Source organism: Limanda limanda, chromosome 13 (assembly GCF_963576545.1).
Source record: "Limanda limanda chromosome 13, fLimLim1.1, whole genome shotgun sequence".
Lineage (NCBI taxonomy): Eukaryota > Metazoa > Chordata > Actinopteri > Pleuronectiformes > Pleuronectidae > Limanda > Limanda limanda.
The window spans coordinates 26,560,396-26,580,131 of record NC_083648.1 but is presented as its reverse complement, the minus strand read 5'-3'; the positions used below and the strand labels follow the sequence as shown (position 1 = coordinate 26,580,131).

At 40.3% G+C, this 19,736-nt stretch overlaps 1 protein-coding gene across 6 annotated transcripts in view; it reads right to left on the bottom strand.

The window, feature by feature from the left end:
- depdc5 (DEP domain containing 5, GATOR1 subcomplex subunit) overlaps positions 1-19,736 on the bottom strand; it is a 35,915-nt gene that overhangs the window by 1,548 nt on the left and 14,631 nt on the right. For 5 of the 6 annotated variants that reach the window (XM_061083780.1, XM_061083785.1, XM_061083782.1 and 2 more), the window contains exons 28-41: positions 18,909-19,029; positions 18,557-18,724; positions 17,821-18,043; positions 17,003-17,136; positions 16,807-16,918; positions 16,483-16,545; positions 14,683-14,795; positions 14,358-14,438; positions 12,274-12,406; positions 11,679-11,778; positions 7,605-7,844; positions 3,359-3,528; positions 2,068-2,239; positions 1,923-1,983 (exon numbers count right to left, since the gene is read on the bottom strand). In XM_061083780.1, coding sequence (XP_060939763.1) covers positions 1,923-1,983; positions 2,068-2,239; positions 3,359-3,528; positions 7,605-7,844; positions 11,679-11,778; positions 12,274-12,406; positions 14,358-14,438; positions 14,683-14,795; positions 16,483-16,545; positions 16,807-16,918; positions 17,003-17,136; positions 17,821-18,043; positions 18,557-18,724; positions 18,909-19,029 — 1,891 coding nt within the window. The remainder of the gene's footprint in view (positions 1-1,922; positions 1,984-2,067; positions 2,240-3,358; positions 3,529-7,604; positions 7,845-11,678; positions 11,779-12,273; positions 12,407-14,357; positions 14,439-14,682; positions 14,796-16,482; positions 16,546-16,806; positions 16,919-17,002; positions 17,137-17,820; positions 18,044-18,556; positions 18,725-18,908; positions 19,030-19,736) is intronic. The other variant, XM_061083786.1, reaches the window with a different exon arrangement.

Sequence of the window (19,736 nt, the reverse complement as noted above, 5' to 3'; positions counted from 1 at the left end):
AGGAAGGAAACCTATAAAATAATGACCTCCAGGTACGAAATTCCAATTAGTTCATCTTTGACCTCAATGTTTGTATCGAATTTGAAGACATTCGCTCAAGATGATCTTAAGATATCCCACTCAAGAAAACATACTTTGGTAAGCCAATGTGACCTTGCCCTTTGATCTACCAAAATGAAATCCAAATTCAAGTGAATGTTTGCGCCAAATGATAAAAGATGCCAACTTGGCGACTTTGTTGCTAAATCTGGCGACTTTCAAATCCTCATGGCGACTTTTTTTGTCAAAAGCTACTAGCGACAAATCTAGTGACTTTTTCTGGTGTTATTGGAGACTTTCTGGTGTTTTGGAGACTGACGTGAAAGCACATATCGTTCTGCAGTTACTGTCCTCAACGAGCAGCGGGGGCCGCCGTGAGCCCCTCCGCCGTCCCAAAGCACTCACAGGGGGTCAGTCTCCCAGCAGCCTTGCGCAGCAGTCCTAGCTGCAGTCAGAGCAGAGAGGAGAGCCACACTCCGCGTCCTCCAGACTGCAAATGAATTGCGCATGCGCAAAGCCGCCACTGATCCTGCCCTGGCTTACAGAGCGAGATGTAAGTGTCAATTTATCGTCACTGGAAAACATGAGTCATTGATTTCAGTCTCTTCATCGATGCAGAGTCCACATCGTGATGCATCTAAGAATCAAGACAATTCAACACCTCTAGTGTGGAACGTGGTAAAACTGAACTCTTTCAGGGCCCTGAAAACTAAACCAAACTTAAGAAAAAAAAAAAAAATGGCTCTGCCAGAGTGTCTCTTTTGGATAATTTTGTCGGTCCCAAGCCCGGATAAAGGAGGAGGGTTGGACATAGAGCTAGCAATCCCACCCCACTTAACAGCCTTTTGATTAAATTTGATATTCTAACATTTAACAATACAGGCCAGAATTTGTTTATGCATGTGGGTCTAGACACAGCATTAAAGTCAAGAAGTTATTTTGAGAAATGATGGGCTATTTCAATGGCAAGATAAAAAAAAAAAAAAACAAGAATCAACAGAAGAATACGGAACTGATTGCATTCACTTGGAAATTGTTTATTTTTTTACTTAATTGAGAACTTCTCAAAAAAATTAAATTTGTTTTCTCAAGTGAATGCAATACGCTTCCGTAGAAGGAAGCTCATTTGTAGTTCTAAACATATTTAGGGTGATTTTTTTCTCACTTTTTGTATGTCCTACAGCGACCATTACAATTATGCAAATGTGGCGAATTATCACTCTGCTGCCATCTGGCAGACGTTATCGGAGCATCCGAGCACGGACTACCAGACTCAAAAACAGCTTTTCCCCCAGGCCGTAAGGCTTTTGAACCAGCAACACTGAACCTCTGAACAGTTACCATGAACATTCTGCTCCCCCACTCATACAAATACACAGTATCACTTACTACACATATATTCATATTATTTAATTTAATATTCCCCACTCCTTCACCCTGTAAACTGCTGCTTCATTTTACTATGTTATATGTTACGAGGTTATATGTTATATGGTATGTTATTTTTCATTTTGTAAAGCCCGTCTACTGCGTAGATGCTGCCTGCCAGGTCACAAGAATTTCCCTGCTCCAATGACGCTGTCATTGGTGCATGTGACAATAAACTTTGATTTGATTTGATTTTATGTACTGAGGCTCAGAGACAGAAAAAGATTATGTGTAATTTTTCAAAACACTTCCGTCTACATATGGTTAAAAGCAAACTTAATCAAGGAGAGGGAAGACTATGGTTTTCTCAAGTTAAATTATTTGTTTGAATTATAATAATTTCTCTCCCAAAAATAACCAAAGTTATTCTGAGGATATCCCATTGCTAAGGAAGAAAGCACAAATATAATGTCCAAGTTAACTTTAAATGATGAAAATCCCAAAACAGCAACAACCTGTACAGTATGGCCTCCTGAAAGAGCTGCATCCTTTCCCAGTATGTCTCTGGTTCAAAACCTGTTAGAGATGTGACAACACACAGATAATAAACTACTATCACACATCACACACACACAGCATTTAATCTAAGGGCTTCTATACCTTCAAATAGCTTGTCGCTGCCGTTCTTCAGCAGACACTGGATGTTGAGAGGGATGAAGAGCTGGGCTCTCAGTGGGTCTCCATACAGGTAGGATGTCAGAGCGAAAGGAACCTCCAGCACTGGAACCAACAGGAAGCCGCACGAGGCTGCTTTCCTATGCCACCCTTGAACCTAACAGACAACAGCTAATTAAAAACTGGCAGTTGAGTATGAGACTTTTAGTCTTTGTAGAGTTGTTATAAATTTCATTGAGCGAAACTACAGCCGAATTACAGAATCCTCCAGCTTTGTGACAAGGTAAATTGTTTGTGACGCACATGCACATTCAACTTAAACAAGTATTTTATATAATTTTTTATCTCTAATTATCTGTATGGCTCTGTAAAGTGCCTGCAAATAAATTGGATTTTGAATTACAAGGTTCTATCTGGAACCAGTTTTTTTTAAAGATATTGAGCTTCAGTTTTCACATTCTGGTCAGCAAAACTGACCAAAGGAATTATTGAAATCCTAATCACTGTTTTAATTGGTTTCTAGATCAGGCCCCTTTCAAAGCTATTAAGAGATTATTGAAGGAAGGACATACAAAATTCTGATCAATCATATAAAATAAATGGAACTTCTAAAACACTGATGCCTCTAAATGTTCATATAATTTAGATAGTGGTTAATTTTCATCAACACTGATGAACTTGACAAAGAAAGTTATATATATATTATTTTCAAGTACTTTGCTCTCATAAACAAACCCAACAGTTCCCACAATGGGCAAGCACTTTGGTGACTGTCCATAATAGAGATCTAAGCCTGTGACGTCACTGAATATTTACAGTGAGGGGAAATAAAAATATTGAAATGATGTGGCTGCAACTTCGACCCGCAGCTTGACCCAGTTGCCGACCAGTGGGGTAGTTTATCAGAGGATGTAGGAGAGGACATGTTCAACTTAGTCCACAGTGAAAGCACACTGATTATAAGAGGGTAGCCTTTATATTCAATTTTCTATAAATATTGAAAGTATCACCTATCCAAATTGCACCAAAATCAACACTTCACTTCCATGGTCAATTAAAAATACATATACCAAATGTGAAATCGATAACCTGTAGACAGATGGTCCAAATATATTTTAACAGGCCTAGGCTACATTGGGTTAAGTGTTTTCTTTCAAGGGTTTTTACTATCTACTTTGTCAACTATGTATGTATAGGTAGTATCTAAGTACTGCCGCAAAATTCCGCAACAAGATCTGTGTTGATGAGACAGGAAATCAAATTTTTGTCAAGTTACCATCTCAAAGAGCACTGCAGCAGTGACAGCCATCCAGTGCAGTTTGATCTCAAAGGCAGCTGTGAGAGAGAAGTTTCCATGGTAATAACAGCTGCACCATTCAGTACGGTCGCTGCGGTTGTTAACATCCACATCCAGCGTGACTGTCTTCTGTTCCGGGACTGTAGCAGCTGGAGGAAAGAAAGAGCCAGAGAGAGAGAGATGGACAGACAGGAAGACCGGCAGCAAAAGTATGAGAAGTGGATGGCATGATAGCTAGGCAGATGGAGGAATGAAAAGAGGCTCAAGTCTGTCAACACGAGTTAAAGAATATTATGGATATATATTTATTGATCCACAAAAACACTTTAAATCCGCTGTCATCTTGATTTAAAAAAGAAAAAATGTATTGAACGTTTTGTCACCACACATAACAGGAAAGTGCAGAGCTGCCAGTCATGAAAAGTGAAAGATATAGTTCAGCGAGAAACTAAAATTCACTTTATATTCTTACCCTAAGGAGATAAGGGAGTGGGTAAAGTGTTTCGGGGGTAAACAGTGTAGCTGATTAGTAACCTATCTTCAGACGTAAAAAAACAGACAGACAGACAAACAGACATAAAATGCCTTCATACTGCTCGTGTCTGGAAGCCTGAGATTCATATTCAACGCGAAATGAGTTATTTCAAACCAAGTTTTAACTCCACCAAAAGTGGTCAAGCCGCTTTGAGTAAAATATGAATGTCGGAGCTTCCGGACACTTGGATGAGACCACAGGAGCAGTATGGAGGCATGTTATGGTTTTTCTGTTGTTTTGTTATGTCTGAAGAAGGACTCACCATTGACTTCGATTTTATTGGATTCTGCTCTAAAAAAGTTTAACCTGAGACTCTAGAAATGTTTTGTGAACTAAACACTTCACCCACCCCCCATCGGCATAGGGGTGAGTAGATAATGAGTGCATTTTCCTTTTATGATGAGCTATCCCTAATGCAGCTTAGCTACATCACACACTATACAGTACAGGTTTTCCAAACTTATTTTTTATATTAATGTATGACTAATTTTGTGTTGAGGTACTTTTTAATGATGCTAGTTTAATTTTAAACAAAGTTTACTTTAATTATGAATTGAAATATTTACCTTTTTTTCATTATTAGTTTTTAAGTATTTTTCATTCCTGTAATGATGCCCTTTTTATATACTAGTCAATTAAATCATAATTCATGGGATCCTAATCAAAAATGCATTTCCACATTTCCTTTGTCTCCTATACAACTTCAACATTGACATTCTATCATTTAACCAGTTTTTCTCACATTGCAGATTGAGAAACGTTATAACAAACAATGCCATCTGTTAACCCAGTTTAATTCACAAGACTGACACCTTATCATGGTCGAAGTGAAATTAATCCAGAAAGATATATAAGGTTATAGGAGAGACGTATTGTTCTTAGAGCTCTCAGATTTCCAAATGGAAAATAACGACATGAAAGTCATACAGATGCTTCAATTAATTTCATAAATCAATGTAAGTAAGATATTGTTGTTATTTTTGTGGAATTAAACTACTTTTTCTCCTAACTGTGTGAATGTGTGTGCTGTAGAAGCAATTCAAAAAGAGGTTTCCTGCTAAAATTAATAACCATTTGAACAAATAAGCGGTGAATACAGTCATTAGACACTGACAGTAAGCATTAAAGCTGTTGCTTTAAAATGTGCAAGCATTTTCAAATAAGCTGAGGTGACAAATGAAGCTTGTAGTATAATAAAGCAGTTGTATGAGGGAAGTACGGAGCCAGAGCAGAACACAGTCACAACGTGCTGTGTTGTGATGGAGCTCTCTGTTGAAAAGCCAGCTGGAGAGTTACAGGCGAGGACATTACACACAACAGCACTACTGAACCACAGGCACTAACACCACAGCATGCACACCAGCTTCTACTGCTCCTGGATCAGCAACACACTAACCACACAGCATGCACTGATTGGATGGAGGGGCTGGAAAATGTGTGGCCACATCAGACAGATGCCACTGTGGGCAGATCAGTACAACTACTACTACAGACATGCTCTACACATCTGGAAACACAACCATGTTTTCATTGCAGATCTACAGTCCACTGGTATCAGTGCTAAGTCCAGTATCTGTATCACAGAACAGGAAAGAAGAAATGTTACATAGAATCAGATCGGTGGTGAGGGTAAGAGTGTGAGCAGGATGAAAAACGACAGTGGTGAGTGTTAATGTCTGTGGTAGCTATGCACATATAGGTATGTATTGGTTTTTTTTTGCATCAAACACAGTGTCATACAACTGTAACCATTGCATTTTTACAAACTTTGAGGGATCAAGCAACTGATCTTAATTTTTTTCTCTACAGATCATAATAATGGAAGCATTATGACCTGTTCAATTATTGTGGTGCTCTCTGTTGAAAACATAACATAACAGTAAAGTAAGAGAATAGGGGGCAGAGTGGGTCTAATTTTCAGCCTGGGAAATAACACCACAGGTTGGGGCCTACCTCAATCATTCAAATGTTACTGAGAAGGCATTGGGTAAACACCTGATCTGACATGGCTCCAAACCAACTGAAACACATGACACTCAATTGAAAAATTAATTATAGTTCAGGAAAAAAAAAAATTAAACTCCTGCAAAGACTATGGGATTGTCATCTGTATAAAGACCATTTTGACAAATGTGCTTGACAGTTTATTATTGAGCCCACAGATTGACCTCCATCCAATAGAACTATCTCTCTGATAACTTTCACAACAATAAAGTAAACTCAGTGTTACGTTGTGCTAACTCAGCTGTCTCTCTCATTATTAAAACTAATGATGTCTACTGACTATTTGTGTAAGCCGTTTTCACTTGATCTCATGTTCACAATTTATTGAAAAGTTTTCAGCCTAACAAGGACGGCTAATAATGAAAATCAGACAGACTATTTTAATTATAACCGAATCCAGTAATAACCTTTGCAGTTGCATTGCCTACCTGCCCATACGATAGTTAGCTGCACTTCATCCTGTTTTTCTTTTGTTTCTCAATACTTTTCTTTTCCTTTAAATGCATGTTCTTTTTTTTTGATGAATACTGAGACAAACTGAAAACAATGAGCCTCAGCTAGATCAGGGGTTCCCAAAGTAGCGATCGCGACCCCCCGCGAGATGCCGTCTAAATCCGCTGGTGGCCCTAACCATCGTTACAGGCCCGGTATCGTGGCTCTGAGAGAGATCCGTCGCTACCAGAAATCTACGGAGCTGCTGATCCACAAGCTGCCCTTCCAGCATCTGGTGAGAGAAATCGCTCAGGATTTCAAGACCGCTGTCATGGTTCTGTTAGAGGCCAGCGAGGCTTACCTGGTCGGCCTGTTTGAGGACACCAACCTGTGCGCCATCCACGCAAAGAGGGTCACCATTATGCCCAAGGACATCCAGCTGGCCCGCCGCATCTGCGGAGAGAGAGCTTAAACTGCTGCTGCTCCACTAACTATAACAACGCCGCAGTAATCCAAGTTTTCAGAATACGTTACTCAGATTAGTTAATGTAAAGGAATATGTTACAGATTACATTTTTTGGCATGTATTCTGTATTCTGTAACAGAATACGTTTTGAAAGTATCCTTCCCAACACTGCTTACAGCAAATGCTCACTCAGCCCTGCTGTTTACAATGGGAGTTTCCCTGTTTTCTGGTTATATTCTATTTCTTAAATTGCTATAAAATAATATCATGGCTGTAAGGCTGTTGTTCTTTTGTGTTGTATGCCTGTGTTTGCATAGGGCCTAATAGTGGATGTGAGTGGCAGTGCGCAACATTATATAACACATCCAGGGTCGGTGCCGGTCGCCAGTCTCTGGCACCGTTATTTTGGGGGACGCAGGCTGAAAAGTGTCGGAACCCCTGAGCTAGATGAAGATAATTGTTGTATGGAAGGCTGAGAGCTCACTTGAGCATGGTATATATACCTCCAAATGAGGGGATGTGCGGAAATGGGCCAGAGCAGATTGTGCTGCCATAATATACACAATAATTATCATCAGTGACAGTAGAACAACCAATAGGATTTCTATTGTAACTTTTGGATGAACAAGATGCCTTAAAAAAACACTCTCTCTGCTCTGTGTTACATGCTAATACTGGACCCACACAGTCCTTCGAAATAGACTTGAGTGTGATTTGCATCAGACTGGAGGAGGGAGGTGACCATGTTTCCTCTATGGTGTGGGCTGTGAGGATCAGGCTGAGTGTACCTAGCAGTGCAGCGGCCTGGCTGCGTCCTCCAAAGCTGCGGCTGAAGGAGCTGTGCCTACTTGCGTAGGAGGCTGGCCGGCTGGGCAACCAGGGCAGGAGGAAAGTTGGGAGGTCGCAGGGTTGCTGCTCCTCTAATACAAAAGCCACTTCGAACCACTTTCTCTGGAACAGGGCGAAGTCCTCCAGGGCTGCAGTGGACCAAACTCCAGGTGCTGTGGGGGGGAGCTGGGAGATAGGCCCTGCAGAGGACAGAGACTGCCATGACAACACCCTCTCAAAACGTCTACATGGGAACAATGACATTATTTTTTCTAAGTAACTCACAAATCTGTCTGCATAGATCTATAATTGAGTGATTCTATGAATCTGCTGTCCACAGCTGTTCACATACAGCTTCTCCTTCAGGTCAGTAAATCCCTGCAGCCATGTGAAGAAGCAGTTCACATGTTGATGAAACTGCACATGGGAGGTGTCAATCTAAAGCGACACATACATCTTGTATCAATGCCTCTGTAGCAGCAGAATTTAATATTTCGTTTTTTGAGATGCATTATGGTACAAATGTTGCTGTGTAACATTTTAAGAATGAAAAACTAAAAAAATGTATCTATCTTGTATCTTGTAATACAGTTGCAATCAGAAATATTCAACCCCCCCAAAGATTTTAAGGATTCATCAATTACAGTTTTTTCAAAGAGCAAGATTCTGCTTCGGATGACTTCTTTATGAGTTGAGTGATACATAAAATCAACACAGAAAATGCATGATGTAGTATTTGTGTGTAAGAGTATATTTTTTTGAAGATAGTCATGGCATAATTATTTAACCCCTATATAATATTGTTGTTTTTAAAGCTGTCTGACAATTTGTATGGCTTAAAGTGGAGTTGAAACATAATTAAGCTTTTGGGAACTCTATAATAATCCTTAATTTGCTTAAGCTGTGATGAATATATAAACCCCACCCATGAAGGTATTCAGGGTGAGTTGCAATCATGGGCAAGACAAAGGAGCTTCCACAAAAGCTGAGAGAGGAGATTATTTCATCACACCTGAAAGGCCTTGGGTATAAGAAATTTTCCAAAAAGATTTATATTCCAAGAAACACCATTGGGAGCATTATAAGGAAGTTTAAAACTTATCGAGCAGCTGCAAACCTGCCTGGCCATGGAAGAAAACCCATCAAGGGCCCTCAGCAACTTAGTCAGAGAAACCTCTGTGTGACTGCAAGACACCTACAGGATGACCTGATGAAGCCTTGTACAAGTGCTTCAGTGGCAACTATAAGACGTGCACTGAATAAACAAGGACCTCATGGCCAGACTCCAAGACGCACTCAGCTCTTGACCACAAGGAATATCAAAAGCCAACTAGAATATGCCAGGAGGAATTTGGATAAGACAAGAGAGTTTTTGGTGACAGTTCTATGGACTGATGAAACCAAACTGGAACTGTTTTGACATATGGACAAGTGGTATGCCTGGCGTGCAAAGGGCCAGGCTTATGACCATAAGAATACCATCCCCACGGTCAAGCATGGAGGTGAGTCATGATGTGGGGCAGTTTTTCTGCGGCAGGAACTGGCAATCTTGATCCTGTACCTGGCATCATGGATTCCCAGAAATATCAGGCCATTTCAAAGAGGAATGTCCTTCTGTTGACAATTAAACCTTGGTGATCATTGGACTTCCCAGCAAGACAATGATCCCAAGCACACCTCCAAGTCAACCAAAGCTTGGTTGAGAAAAAGATCCTGGAACGTCCTGGAGTGGCTTTCACAGTCACCAGATTTAAAATCCGATTGAAAATCTTTGGTGGGATTTAAAGAAGGCAGTTGCAGCACGGAAGCCATCAAACATCACTGAGCTAGAGACTTTTGCACGTGAAAAATGGGCAAAGATTCTGATCAAGGGGTGTAAGAAGCTTGTCAGCACTTACCCAAAACGTTTGTTAGAAGTTATAAAAGCTAGAGGATGTGCCACAAAGTACTGAAGCTGGGGGTTGAATTATACTGCACATGCTTTTAGCAGAGTTACATTTTTCATTTGAATTTCAAAATAACTCAAATGTGTATCAATAAATATTTTGTTGTTTAATGAGGTTTTTGGAATTTATTAGGGCCAAGCATCGGATGGTGAGAGGCCCTTTTGAAATTGTAAGGATTATTTTCTTCTAACCCCAATTAATTGGCTTTTTAAGGGCTTCAACATGCTCAAAAAGTTTCTAAAGTTTGCAGTAAGCTAGAAAGTGGTGAAAATTTACATATTCTGGAGTATTTGGAAATGGGCGCGCCACCTGGAACGCAGCCCCTAGGTTTTCCAACGACGATCTTCACCAAAATCGCAACACAGGTGTATCCTGACCAGTCATAAAAAAAAGTCTCAGGGGGCATTATGAAAAACGCAACAGGAAGCCCGCCATTTTCTTTTTAGTGGCCATTTTGGCCATATTCCAAAATTTTACTCTAAAGCACTTGTCCCAGGGCTTTCATCAGATCAACAAGATGGAGATAAAAACTGATTTAAAGATCGATTTTTCGTCACACCGTGTGACTGTGGCGTGGCGTCAAAGTTTGATTAAACGCCATCAAAACACAAGCTTCTGTAATTCGGACATACATGGACCAATCGAGTCCAAACTAGACATGTGACAAGAGTCCCGGCCTGATGACATCTACACAGAAATTATGACTTGAAAACACAGTGCCCCTGGTGGAAACAGGAAATGTCTTACACTTGGATGTATTCCTCCTCATCCACTGACATTAACCATGTCAAACTGTATCAAATTGGTCTCAAGACATTGATAATGTAGGCATAAGATTACTGTGACTTTTCGTCAAACGCCAAACGCGTGGCATTAAAGTTCATCAACTCGCCGTGAAACACGAAATTGTTGTAACTTCAGTGTTCATGGTTCTATCTCACTCAAACTACTCAACAGCCCCCCCCCCCCGAAGATATTCATAAGGTTTTAAGGCTGTGTGACCGTGGCGTGGCGTCAAAGTTTGATTAAACTCCATCAAGACAAGAGTCCCGGCCTGATGACATCTACACAGAAATTATGACTTGAAATCACAGCGCTACAGTGGCTACAGGAAGTGACATATTTTATACTTTGATGAACTGCTCCTGGCTGCTTTACAATATACAGCTCAAAAGAGCTCAGTCAAGTCATTGGATCATGGTCAGAATTGTGACATTTCCTCAAACCGTGTAAACATTGATGTGCGGCGAAGGTGTCCTTAGCCAAAGGACACGATGTTGCCATAGCTCCAGTGTTCATAGTCCTATCACTATCAAACTTCAGTCACATGATTAGAGTCCAAGCCTTCACAGCTCTTTGTGTCAATATATCCTCCATGTCATAGTGCCTACTGATTTGCCATGAAACAGGAAGTACTTTGTTAATCCACTCTTCATTATCTAACCGGCTCCAAACTACTGACCTACGATCACAATCCTGATCTGAACAGCTCCATATATAAATATTAGTTCACGATCATAGTGCCACCTACTGATCAGTGTGAAAATTAAGTTGTGGTGACATTGTCCAATTTACACAAAATTGCTCACGCTACATTAGAGTGCCTACTTGAACAGATCTATATGTCTGTGCAAAATAATAGTGATGGCGCCACCTACTGGCAACAGGAAGTAAGTTTTGTTTTACAACCATCATTCGATTTACATAAAATGTTCACTGTGTGATGTGCAATTGAAAGCGTGGACCGTTATGTGCAATTAGCCGGCAAGGCTCGACATTGCATGACGGATGCAGGAAGTGAAGCGTTTATCCTTGCCGCAGTGCGCAAAACGCATGCAACGCGGAGACGTGCGCTTGGTCATTCGAACGCTGTCTCCACCGACTGCAACAGGCTTCAACGTGCGGATACTCGGGCCAGTCAGTGCTACAATGTAGCCCTAGATGTTAATATCTTTCATCCACATCACTATAATTTATTTTGAGGTGAGGGGGCTGAATATTTCTGATTGCAACTGTCCACGTTCCACTTTTTACTTGTTGCACTTTTGCAGATAAAATCAGGCCTTGTGGGCATTTTAAATCATTTACCATCCTTCTCTCCAACAATCCTGTAGAAGTAGAAACCGTAGACGAAGGTGCGCATTGCTTCTCCAGAAGCATGGGTCACCAAACCTTCATCCAGCATTTTCTACACAAACCAAACAGATAATTAATAGACAGGTGCATATATTCTGTTTATTATACTTAACTTAATTTTTACTACAATGAATTAAGCTCACACACAATCTTTTTAAAACAACATTTCCAAAGGGCAAGTTTTTTTTCTTTCTGATGGAGTGCAACCATGTAATGACAAACGGTTACTCTTAATTTAAGTATTCAGTATTGAGATATTCAGACCCTTCTCAGTACTTAGATAAAGCATGGCAACAATTACATTTTGACAGCCTGAGAACCTCAGTGACTTTGGGGTATACAAACTACTTCCCTTTGTTTATCTTTACAAATACTGTAAATCTGTCTACACTTCCTGATCATCTTCAAGCGATGTTGCTGCATTTCAATTGTGTTCAATAATTAATCTGGCAAACAGAAAATTAAACCTTTACTCCTTTTGAAATCTGCAAAACTTTCCTTGATGTCATAAAAAATGTCATTCAGTGCAAGGAAAATTTGGACTCACCTGCATTTTATCCACAGCCAATGCCTGTGTATCCACTCCATCCACATTATTGACCAGCCAATGAACAACCTCAGCGCTGATAAAGCAGTTGAGTGGGAGACCTTTCTGCTCTGGGAGAAGCTGTACACCTGTCCTGTGATACCAGAAAGCACAGACACTGCTATCGGAAAAAAAATAACTGGGTAAACAGGTCACCAATCCTTATTTGTGATATTCATGGTAAAGATTTCAAGTTGCAGCCGGGATGTGGAGGGCGTCCAGTTTGTCAACCTTGGGATTGTGAACCTTCTTCATTGGATGGTGTGATTCTGAAGGCCTCATCAGAAAGGGATCTTTGGTGCACACTGGGGCAGTCTTAAGTGGTCAGAATGAGAATCAGAACCTTAAAGTCCAAGGTTGGGGATGGGCTGCAGCCCAAGGGGATGAGTTTAATTAACTTGGGAGTCTTGTTCATGAGTTTGGGGAAGATGGAGCAGGTGAGAAATGGTGCGGTGTCAGCAGTATTGAGCGCATTTTGCCAGACCATTGTGGTAAAGATGAGACAGTTGCACCCCAGAAATTATAAAATAAGGTTGAGGCCCCTGAAAATCATGGGGTGGCCCACCAAAGTGAAAAGCCACTGAATTTAATTTATTAATTCTATATTGTAGCAAATAGAATAGTTGAAAACTATGTCAATGTGGCCCACAATCACAACTTTTCAGAAAAAAAAATCCAGCTCATTATGAAAAATTGCAGCAACATAAGAAACGTTGTACTTTTACCTTGCAGACAAAATGCAAAAGAGTATGTGATTTTATGAATATTATTGCAATGACAGACATCTACACCTACAGTATGATATCTCCTAATTTCTTTCATTTCGAACAAAAATAATCAGTTGTGGACTACTGTTTTAGAATTCAAACGAAGAATCCACTTCGTCAAAAATTACCATGTCAGAAAGTATGGATAACTGGATACGGTAGTTTACTTTGTCAATGCTTTCTGGAACATCCTGTGAGATAAGAATGCCAATATGGAATGATAAAATAACTACTTACGGTTTACAGGAAATTAGGGCTGCTCGATTAATCGAAATTTAATCGTGATTATGATTATGGGGTCAAACAATCTCCAAACTACAATAATCGAGTTGAAGCGATTATTTTGCATTTTTTTCAAAAGAGACGCAAATGCGCAATTCAGTCTCTCCCCCAAAGCATTGAACGCGGCCCAGCTGACTGGCACTCACTCTCAAGCAGCTGTAAAGTGAAGGAGACGAGTTGTGTGTGTGGTGACCGGCGGTATATAAAAAACAGCGTGAGTGGAAAATGGCAGAGGGAGGGCAGCTCAGTGTGATCGACAAAAAGGGTTGAAAAAGTTCTCTTGTATGGGAACACTTCGGATTCGAAGAATCTGACGAGCAGCAGAACCACACAATATAGCGGCCGCGCAGCGCTATTCTCCGGCGCGCCGCCGCCGGGCTGTGTATCGCGTTCACCTGCAATTCTCCGCTTATTGTTGTACATAACCCGTTCACTGTAGGGGCTCAGGGGTAAATGATGATGGTCCTCGTAGCCCCCCCCCACCCTTCTCTTTCTCTCTCTGTCTGTGTGCCTGTGTGCTTGTAGTGGGTGGGCAGATGGGGACATTTAATAATGAGAGGACATTTTAAAGTTCTTAGTTACAAAGTGTTTTTTTGGAGAGTGTTAGGGTTGCCAACATTAAGGGTTTAAATAACCGGGCACCGATATCCTGGTTTCACGGAGGAATAAGACACGACATCATCGGTGTTAACCGGAACCGGAATTGACTGCTACTTCCGGTTATGGTCATTTCAAGAATAAAGCATAGACTTCAGAATAAGGGCACATATTAATAATCGTTTGAATAATCGTGATTTCGACATTGTCCAAAATAATCGTGATTAGGATTTTTTCCATAATCGAGCAGCCCTAACGGAAATTATAACAGGTTTTCCTTACAGGTGTCAAATCAATTAAAGAATAACTGGACTTTTTGTGACCTGATGTAACCACAACTAAAGTAATTGACAAACATTTCACACAGTATGTCAGGACACAAACAGCATTAAATATTACGTGGGATGTTTGATTGCTTCCAGGATCTCCAAGGGAGGTGAGGAGGAGGACAGAGAGACGACTCCCGTTGCAGACTGGCCACTGTGAACAGATCAACGCAAAAGGATAGAAGGAAAATCATCTATTTATTAGCAATTTTTCAGCTACACTCACTGAGGACGAATGATAGTAATAGTGTAAGAATCCATGAAGTACAGCTTAAATGTATTTACTGATATATCTTAATTGAGTTTTGGAGCATAAAATATAAATATGTATGATAATGTATGCAAGACTTTTGTGCAAGTTGTTAGGAGTCCCTAAAGTACATTAAGTAAACAGTTACCTGGTATCTATGCTGCTGCTGGATGCAGTCTCTCCTGCCGGCTGTGCTGCTGCTCCACCTGTCACTCCAGGCTGGACTCCCTTGTCTGCAGCCTCGCTAACCTCAGCAGGCAACTACACAATTAAAATACTTCATTAAATTAGCTGTTTCAGTTTATATGTTTTAATGATTTGCCTCTTACTTATATCTAGTGGCATTCAGCCATGCAATTCATTTTTTCATGTTTCTGAAAGTTACACTTTCATGAAATTGTACTTAAGTTAAGTACTTGAATAAGTGAACTTAGCAAAACACCTTCAAAAAACAAGATTACATTCACCTTCATTGTATTGGGGTAGAGGCAGAAACCTCAGACAGATATTTTGAACGCTGAAAAAATAAATCTAAATTATCAGCTTAGATACCACAAGAGCGAAGAGAGAAAATATGCTTATTTAACAACTCAGTCCTGATATCATGTATGGAATGATGAGTGAGCCTCAAACGTTTATCTGAGTGAATGAGTCCTGATACATTGCATGTAAGTTACACCAGGATCACACTTTACGTGCATGATTAATTCATCTCCAGAACTGGAGAACATTGAGTTTCCAGAGTTTCTGCATGGTTAACTAAGTTATTCAATCATTTTTTAATTATTCATGATCATACCAACCAAACTTTAAGCACTTTGTCATGATGTGTAGTAATAATTCTGAATGAAGACTAACCTATCACGAATGGGTGAGCTACCTAGCTGCTGTTGCTAGCAACAGTGAAGGGTGTTTTCGATCATATTGGACAAAACATTCTCCTGTAGCATTACAATCCCATTTGTCTCCAATATTCAATTTTCTGCCACTAGGGGTATCTGAAACAATAACCAAAGAGAGTTGGCTTATATTAAAGTGGTGTAGGATCATGGGAGTTTTTGCCATCATTGCAGTCAGCTCCACCTCGTTAGGATTCTTCCAGTGTTAATGTTTCAGGAGATGATTCATCCTCACAGGTAAAAATAAAAAGTTAAAAGTAAATGTCACTTTAAAGAACAGCCTCATGTTAAAAATAAGTTTCTCAGACGCTGTTTGTCAGACACAGGGCGTCTCTAAAGGGCTGTGAGCCAAGCTGCCACTATCCAGACATCCAAAATTAGTCCATCTTGACTCTTCCGGCAGACAAAATTGACCATGCCCTAAACAGATATGGTGCCACTGACTGGCTACCTGTCAGTGGCAATTAATCAAAAATATATATAACATAGTTGTTTTAAGATATTTTAAAGTGGAAAAGATTTATTGCACCTTTTCTAAGGCCTACAGATTCCATGTTTTAGAATTTAAGGCTATTCACTGTTCACATCTCAAAGCTGGATAATGCTAACTTGCTATTAAAGCTGCAGCTATGAATTAAAAAAAAAAAAAAATGCCACCTCGATCCTATTGGCTAAACTAGGACTGATCAGGACAAATATTTGCCTCTATAAACTATTCAAAGTGAACATCTTGCAGCGATGTTACACAGCTGTGGGGTTTTACACAGCTTGAATCATCACAAATACATTATGAATTACACATGATCCTAGTATCACAGTGAACAGCGTTAATCTAAACATGCAGACAGCACAATACTGGAAACAAACTACACACTCAACAAAAACAGGATGGGAAGGAGCACTACAAGTGGAGGTGATTGTCACTCGCATTGGGTGTTTCTGCACAGCATGCTCATGCAGTACTACAGAATAGTTAGGGGAGCTGCAGCAAAAAGACACATACAGCAAAACACTTAACTTCATTGTTGCCCAGGGACCTCATAACTGACCTGAGAGTGATAGATGTAGGAGGAGCGTGGGCTACGTATAAAATCCAAAATAAAGGCAGCGTCCTGTCAGCATACACAAAGAACACAACCCAGGATCAAACACCCCAAGCCCAGTAAGAAAAAGAGACAATAGAAAAGAGGCCTGAAAAAAAAAAAAGGTAAATGAAAGGAGAAAAACAACAGCAAAAGCCCAACAGTGAAGCACCAATAAAGAAAAATTAACAGTGCCTGTTGCTGACAACAATAAATCTAGATGTCTCAGCAAAAGCTAAATGGCAGAAGCAGAAAAACGTATTCTGCTCCACCCATTCAAAAGACGCTTACCTTGCGGGGACTGTCTATATGTGTGGGAGCTGTCGCTGCAGTGGTGGGGTCACTGACAGCTGCTGAGGGCTTCACCTGCTGCTGCTGCTGCTGCTGCTGCTCCTCCAGCGTCCTGACAGGATGCAGAAAAAACATAGTGACGAGATTCATGTCTCTATTGCAAACATGTTGGCCTGCGGTTCTTGGGGACGCTCACTTCTGATTCTGATCCATCTCCAGCAGGGCCGACAAAGCCGATGTGCCTTTCTTGCCTGGTGGGGCAACAGGCTCAGGAGGATATGTAGGAAGAGGACTCGTAATTTGCAGTCCTTTCATTGGTGTGCCTTTTGGCTATGAGAAAATGTGAAAAAAAAAGGGAAATGTCCATCAGCATCTAAAAATACTATTTACCACCGAAACTCCTAGTGTTTTGTAGACTCAAACACTTCACCCACCCCTCAGTCGGCATAGTGGTGAGTAGATAATGAGTGAATTTTCATTTTTGGGTGAACTATGTCTCTTGTTAGTGTTTTATAATTGTACCGTAGAAATAAAGCGTCTGAGACCAGGTGAAAGTGCTTTGATTAGTGTTGCATTCAAATGTCGATTTTCAAGGCAGAGCCAACTTTAGTTTAGTTTTTTGGGGGGGTTGTTGTTGTTGAATTTAATTTATACAATTATATATTTCATAACTAGTGACTATAAGTGTCAAATGAATGTAGTTAAGTAAAAAGTACAGTATTCCTCTTTTAAAAGTAGTGGACAACAAGTACAGAGACAGAAACACAGAAAAAAAAATGATCTTCACAACCTGTATTTATGTTCAGTTGGTCAATGTTACTATAAACCACTGGAAGATGTGGATCTTTCTGCCACTCTCAATTCAAAAAAATGCGACAGACAGTGAGACTTAAATGTGTTTTGTTCACGTAAAAATGTATAATCACAGATTATTTATGTGTGGTCAGGTATAGATCAAAGCACAAATAGTTAGGAGACAACTGCACAGCTTAACGTAAAATAAGAGAGCTTCACCCTGATTATCCTGTCAGAGCGGTGGCGTCGGCGAATGCGATTGAGACCCTCTAGGAAGCGGACAAAACCATCCAGCAGTAGCCAGTCCCCGCTACCACCAACCCTTGCACTTGCTCCCTCCCCATAAATATCCCAGTGGCCCTCCCCATCTGCCACTCGGCGTGCACCTCCAGCTGGCAGCAGTAGGAAGCGAGTCCTCCAGAACTTCAGTGAGTCGATCAAACTGGGGAGAGAGAAGAAAAGAATCCCATTGTATTTGACAAAAATTGTTAATTATTTTCAAGAATTACTTTTAAAGCAGTTTCTGTCTACATACATTCCCCCCCCCCCCAAATGTATATAAGGTCACATTGACCTTCACCTTTGACGAATGAAATCTTGAGGTATCAGCTTCAAGAGGTCAAATATATGTTTTGTGAGGCCACATTTACTTTTCCCTCTGATCACCAAAATCGAATCAGTTAATTTGTGAGTTTAAGTGAACCTGTGTGCCGAATTTGAAAGAATTCAATCTAGATGTTCCTGTGGTATGACATTCACAGGGCAAAACAAATGTTTTTGGAGGATAAAGTGACCTTGACAAAATTCTAATCAGGTTATCCATGTGTCCAAGTCAATGTTTGTTGAGGCATACAAATTTAGCAAATTATATCCAGAATCACAGTAGTATAGTATTCCACATATTTAGCTAAAACAGTATCTAAGTGTGTAAATGCATGTATGCGTGTGTGTGTACCTGAAGTCCTCTGAGCCAGCAGAGCAAATGTACTGGTCTAGGTAGTTCCATTTGTATTCCTCCAGTCTCTCGTGACCAAACTCCACCCAGCAGGAGACAAACTGAGCATCAGAGTGTGGAGGACACAGGCTGTAACTGTACTGGATCTGAGCTGACTCATATGGGTACCTAAAACGCACACATGGACGTACATAAGTATGCATGCATACAGACATAGGCAGACCCGCTCACACACATTATGAAATTCTCTTGGACACCCAGATCTCATTGACACATTATCCACAGGTTGCACATGGCATAAATGCAGATTTGTGTTTGTGAATGTGTGTAAGACAATATCAGGTGCCCTCACTTTGGCAGGTAGCGAGTAACAGTGATTATTTTGTCTTTGAGACAAACTTTATGGAAGGTTCGGCCCATACTGAGCCAGTACACTGTCTCCTCCTCCTCCGCCCGACGCAGAGACACCAGCCCTGGAAAAAAAAGAAGAACCGGTAGTTTCCCTTCCACTTATCACGAATATCCATGTCATCTGAAAAGTTGGGCTTGTTGATAAAGTTAGAAAAGTATTTTTACAGGAGTTTTACAATTATACATATGCAACAGAATTTTCTTGTGTTACTTGAAGATGTTTCATCCTCTAATCCAAGAGGCCTCTTCAGTTTCAACTGACGTTTGGAAGCTTTCATCCCCAGGTATTTAACCTCTGTGGGTCTGTGTCTATCCTGACTAAGTTGTTACACATTTCTTAGCTTTTTTTGACAAATAATTGTATAACAATTTGAGTTGTTTGCACCTGAGGTAGTAATATAAATAATAAGAGGTCTAGAGGGGAATTGTGTCTGATGAAATGTGAACAAATCTTAATATGAAAAGGAATAAAAAGGCCTACACTACTGACTGCTTTATTGTCAGCCAAGAAAGTTGGGAATTGCAGATTTATTCTTGATATATCTTGTGTTTTTTAAAGGAAAATCTATCGAGTAACTCCAGCTGTCAGATTAAAGTTGTGAAATATCAGTACAAGATAGCATACAATCTAAATGCTCCTGTTAAGGACAAGTACATCACAATAATACTGTACTTGAGTAAATAAACAAGAAAATAAATAATAATTAAATGACACAACCTGAGGCAGAAGCAGACGAAGAAAATTAATCCCAAGGGCATTCTTCTAATA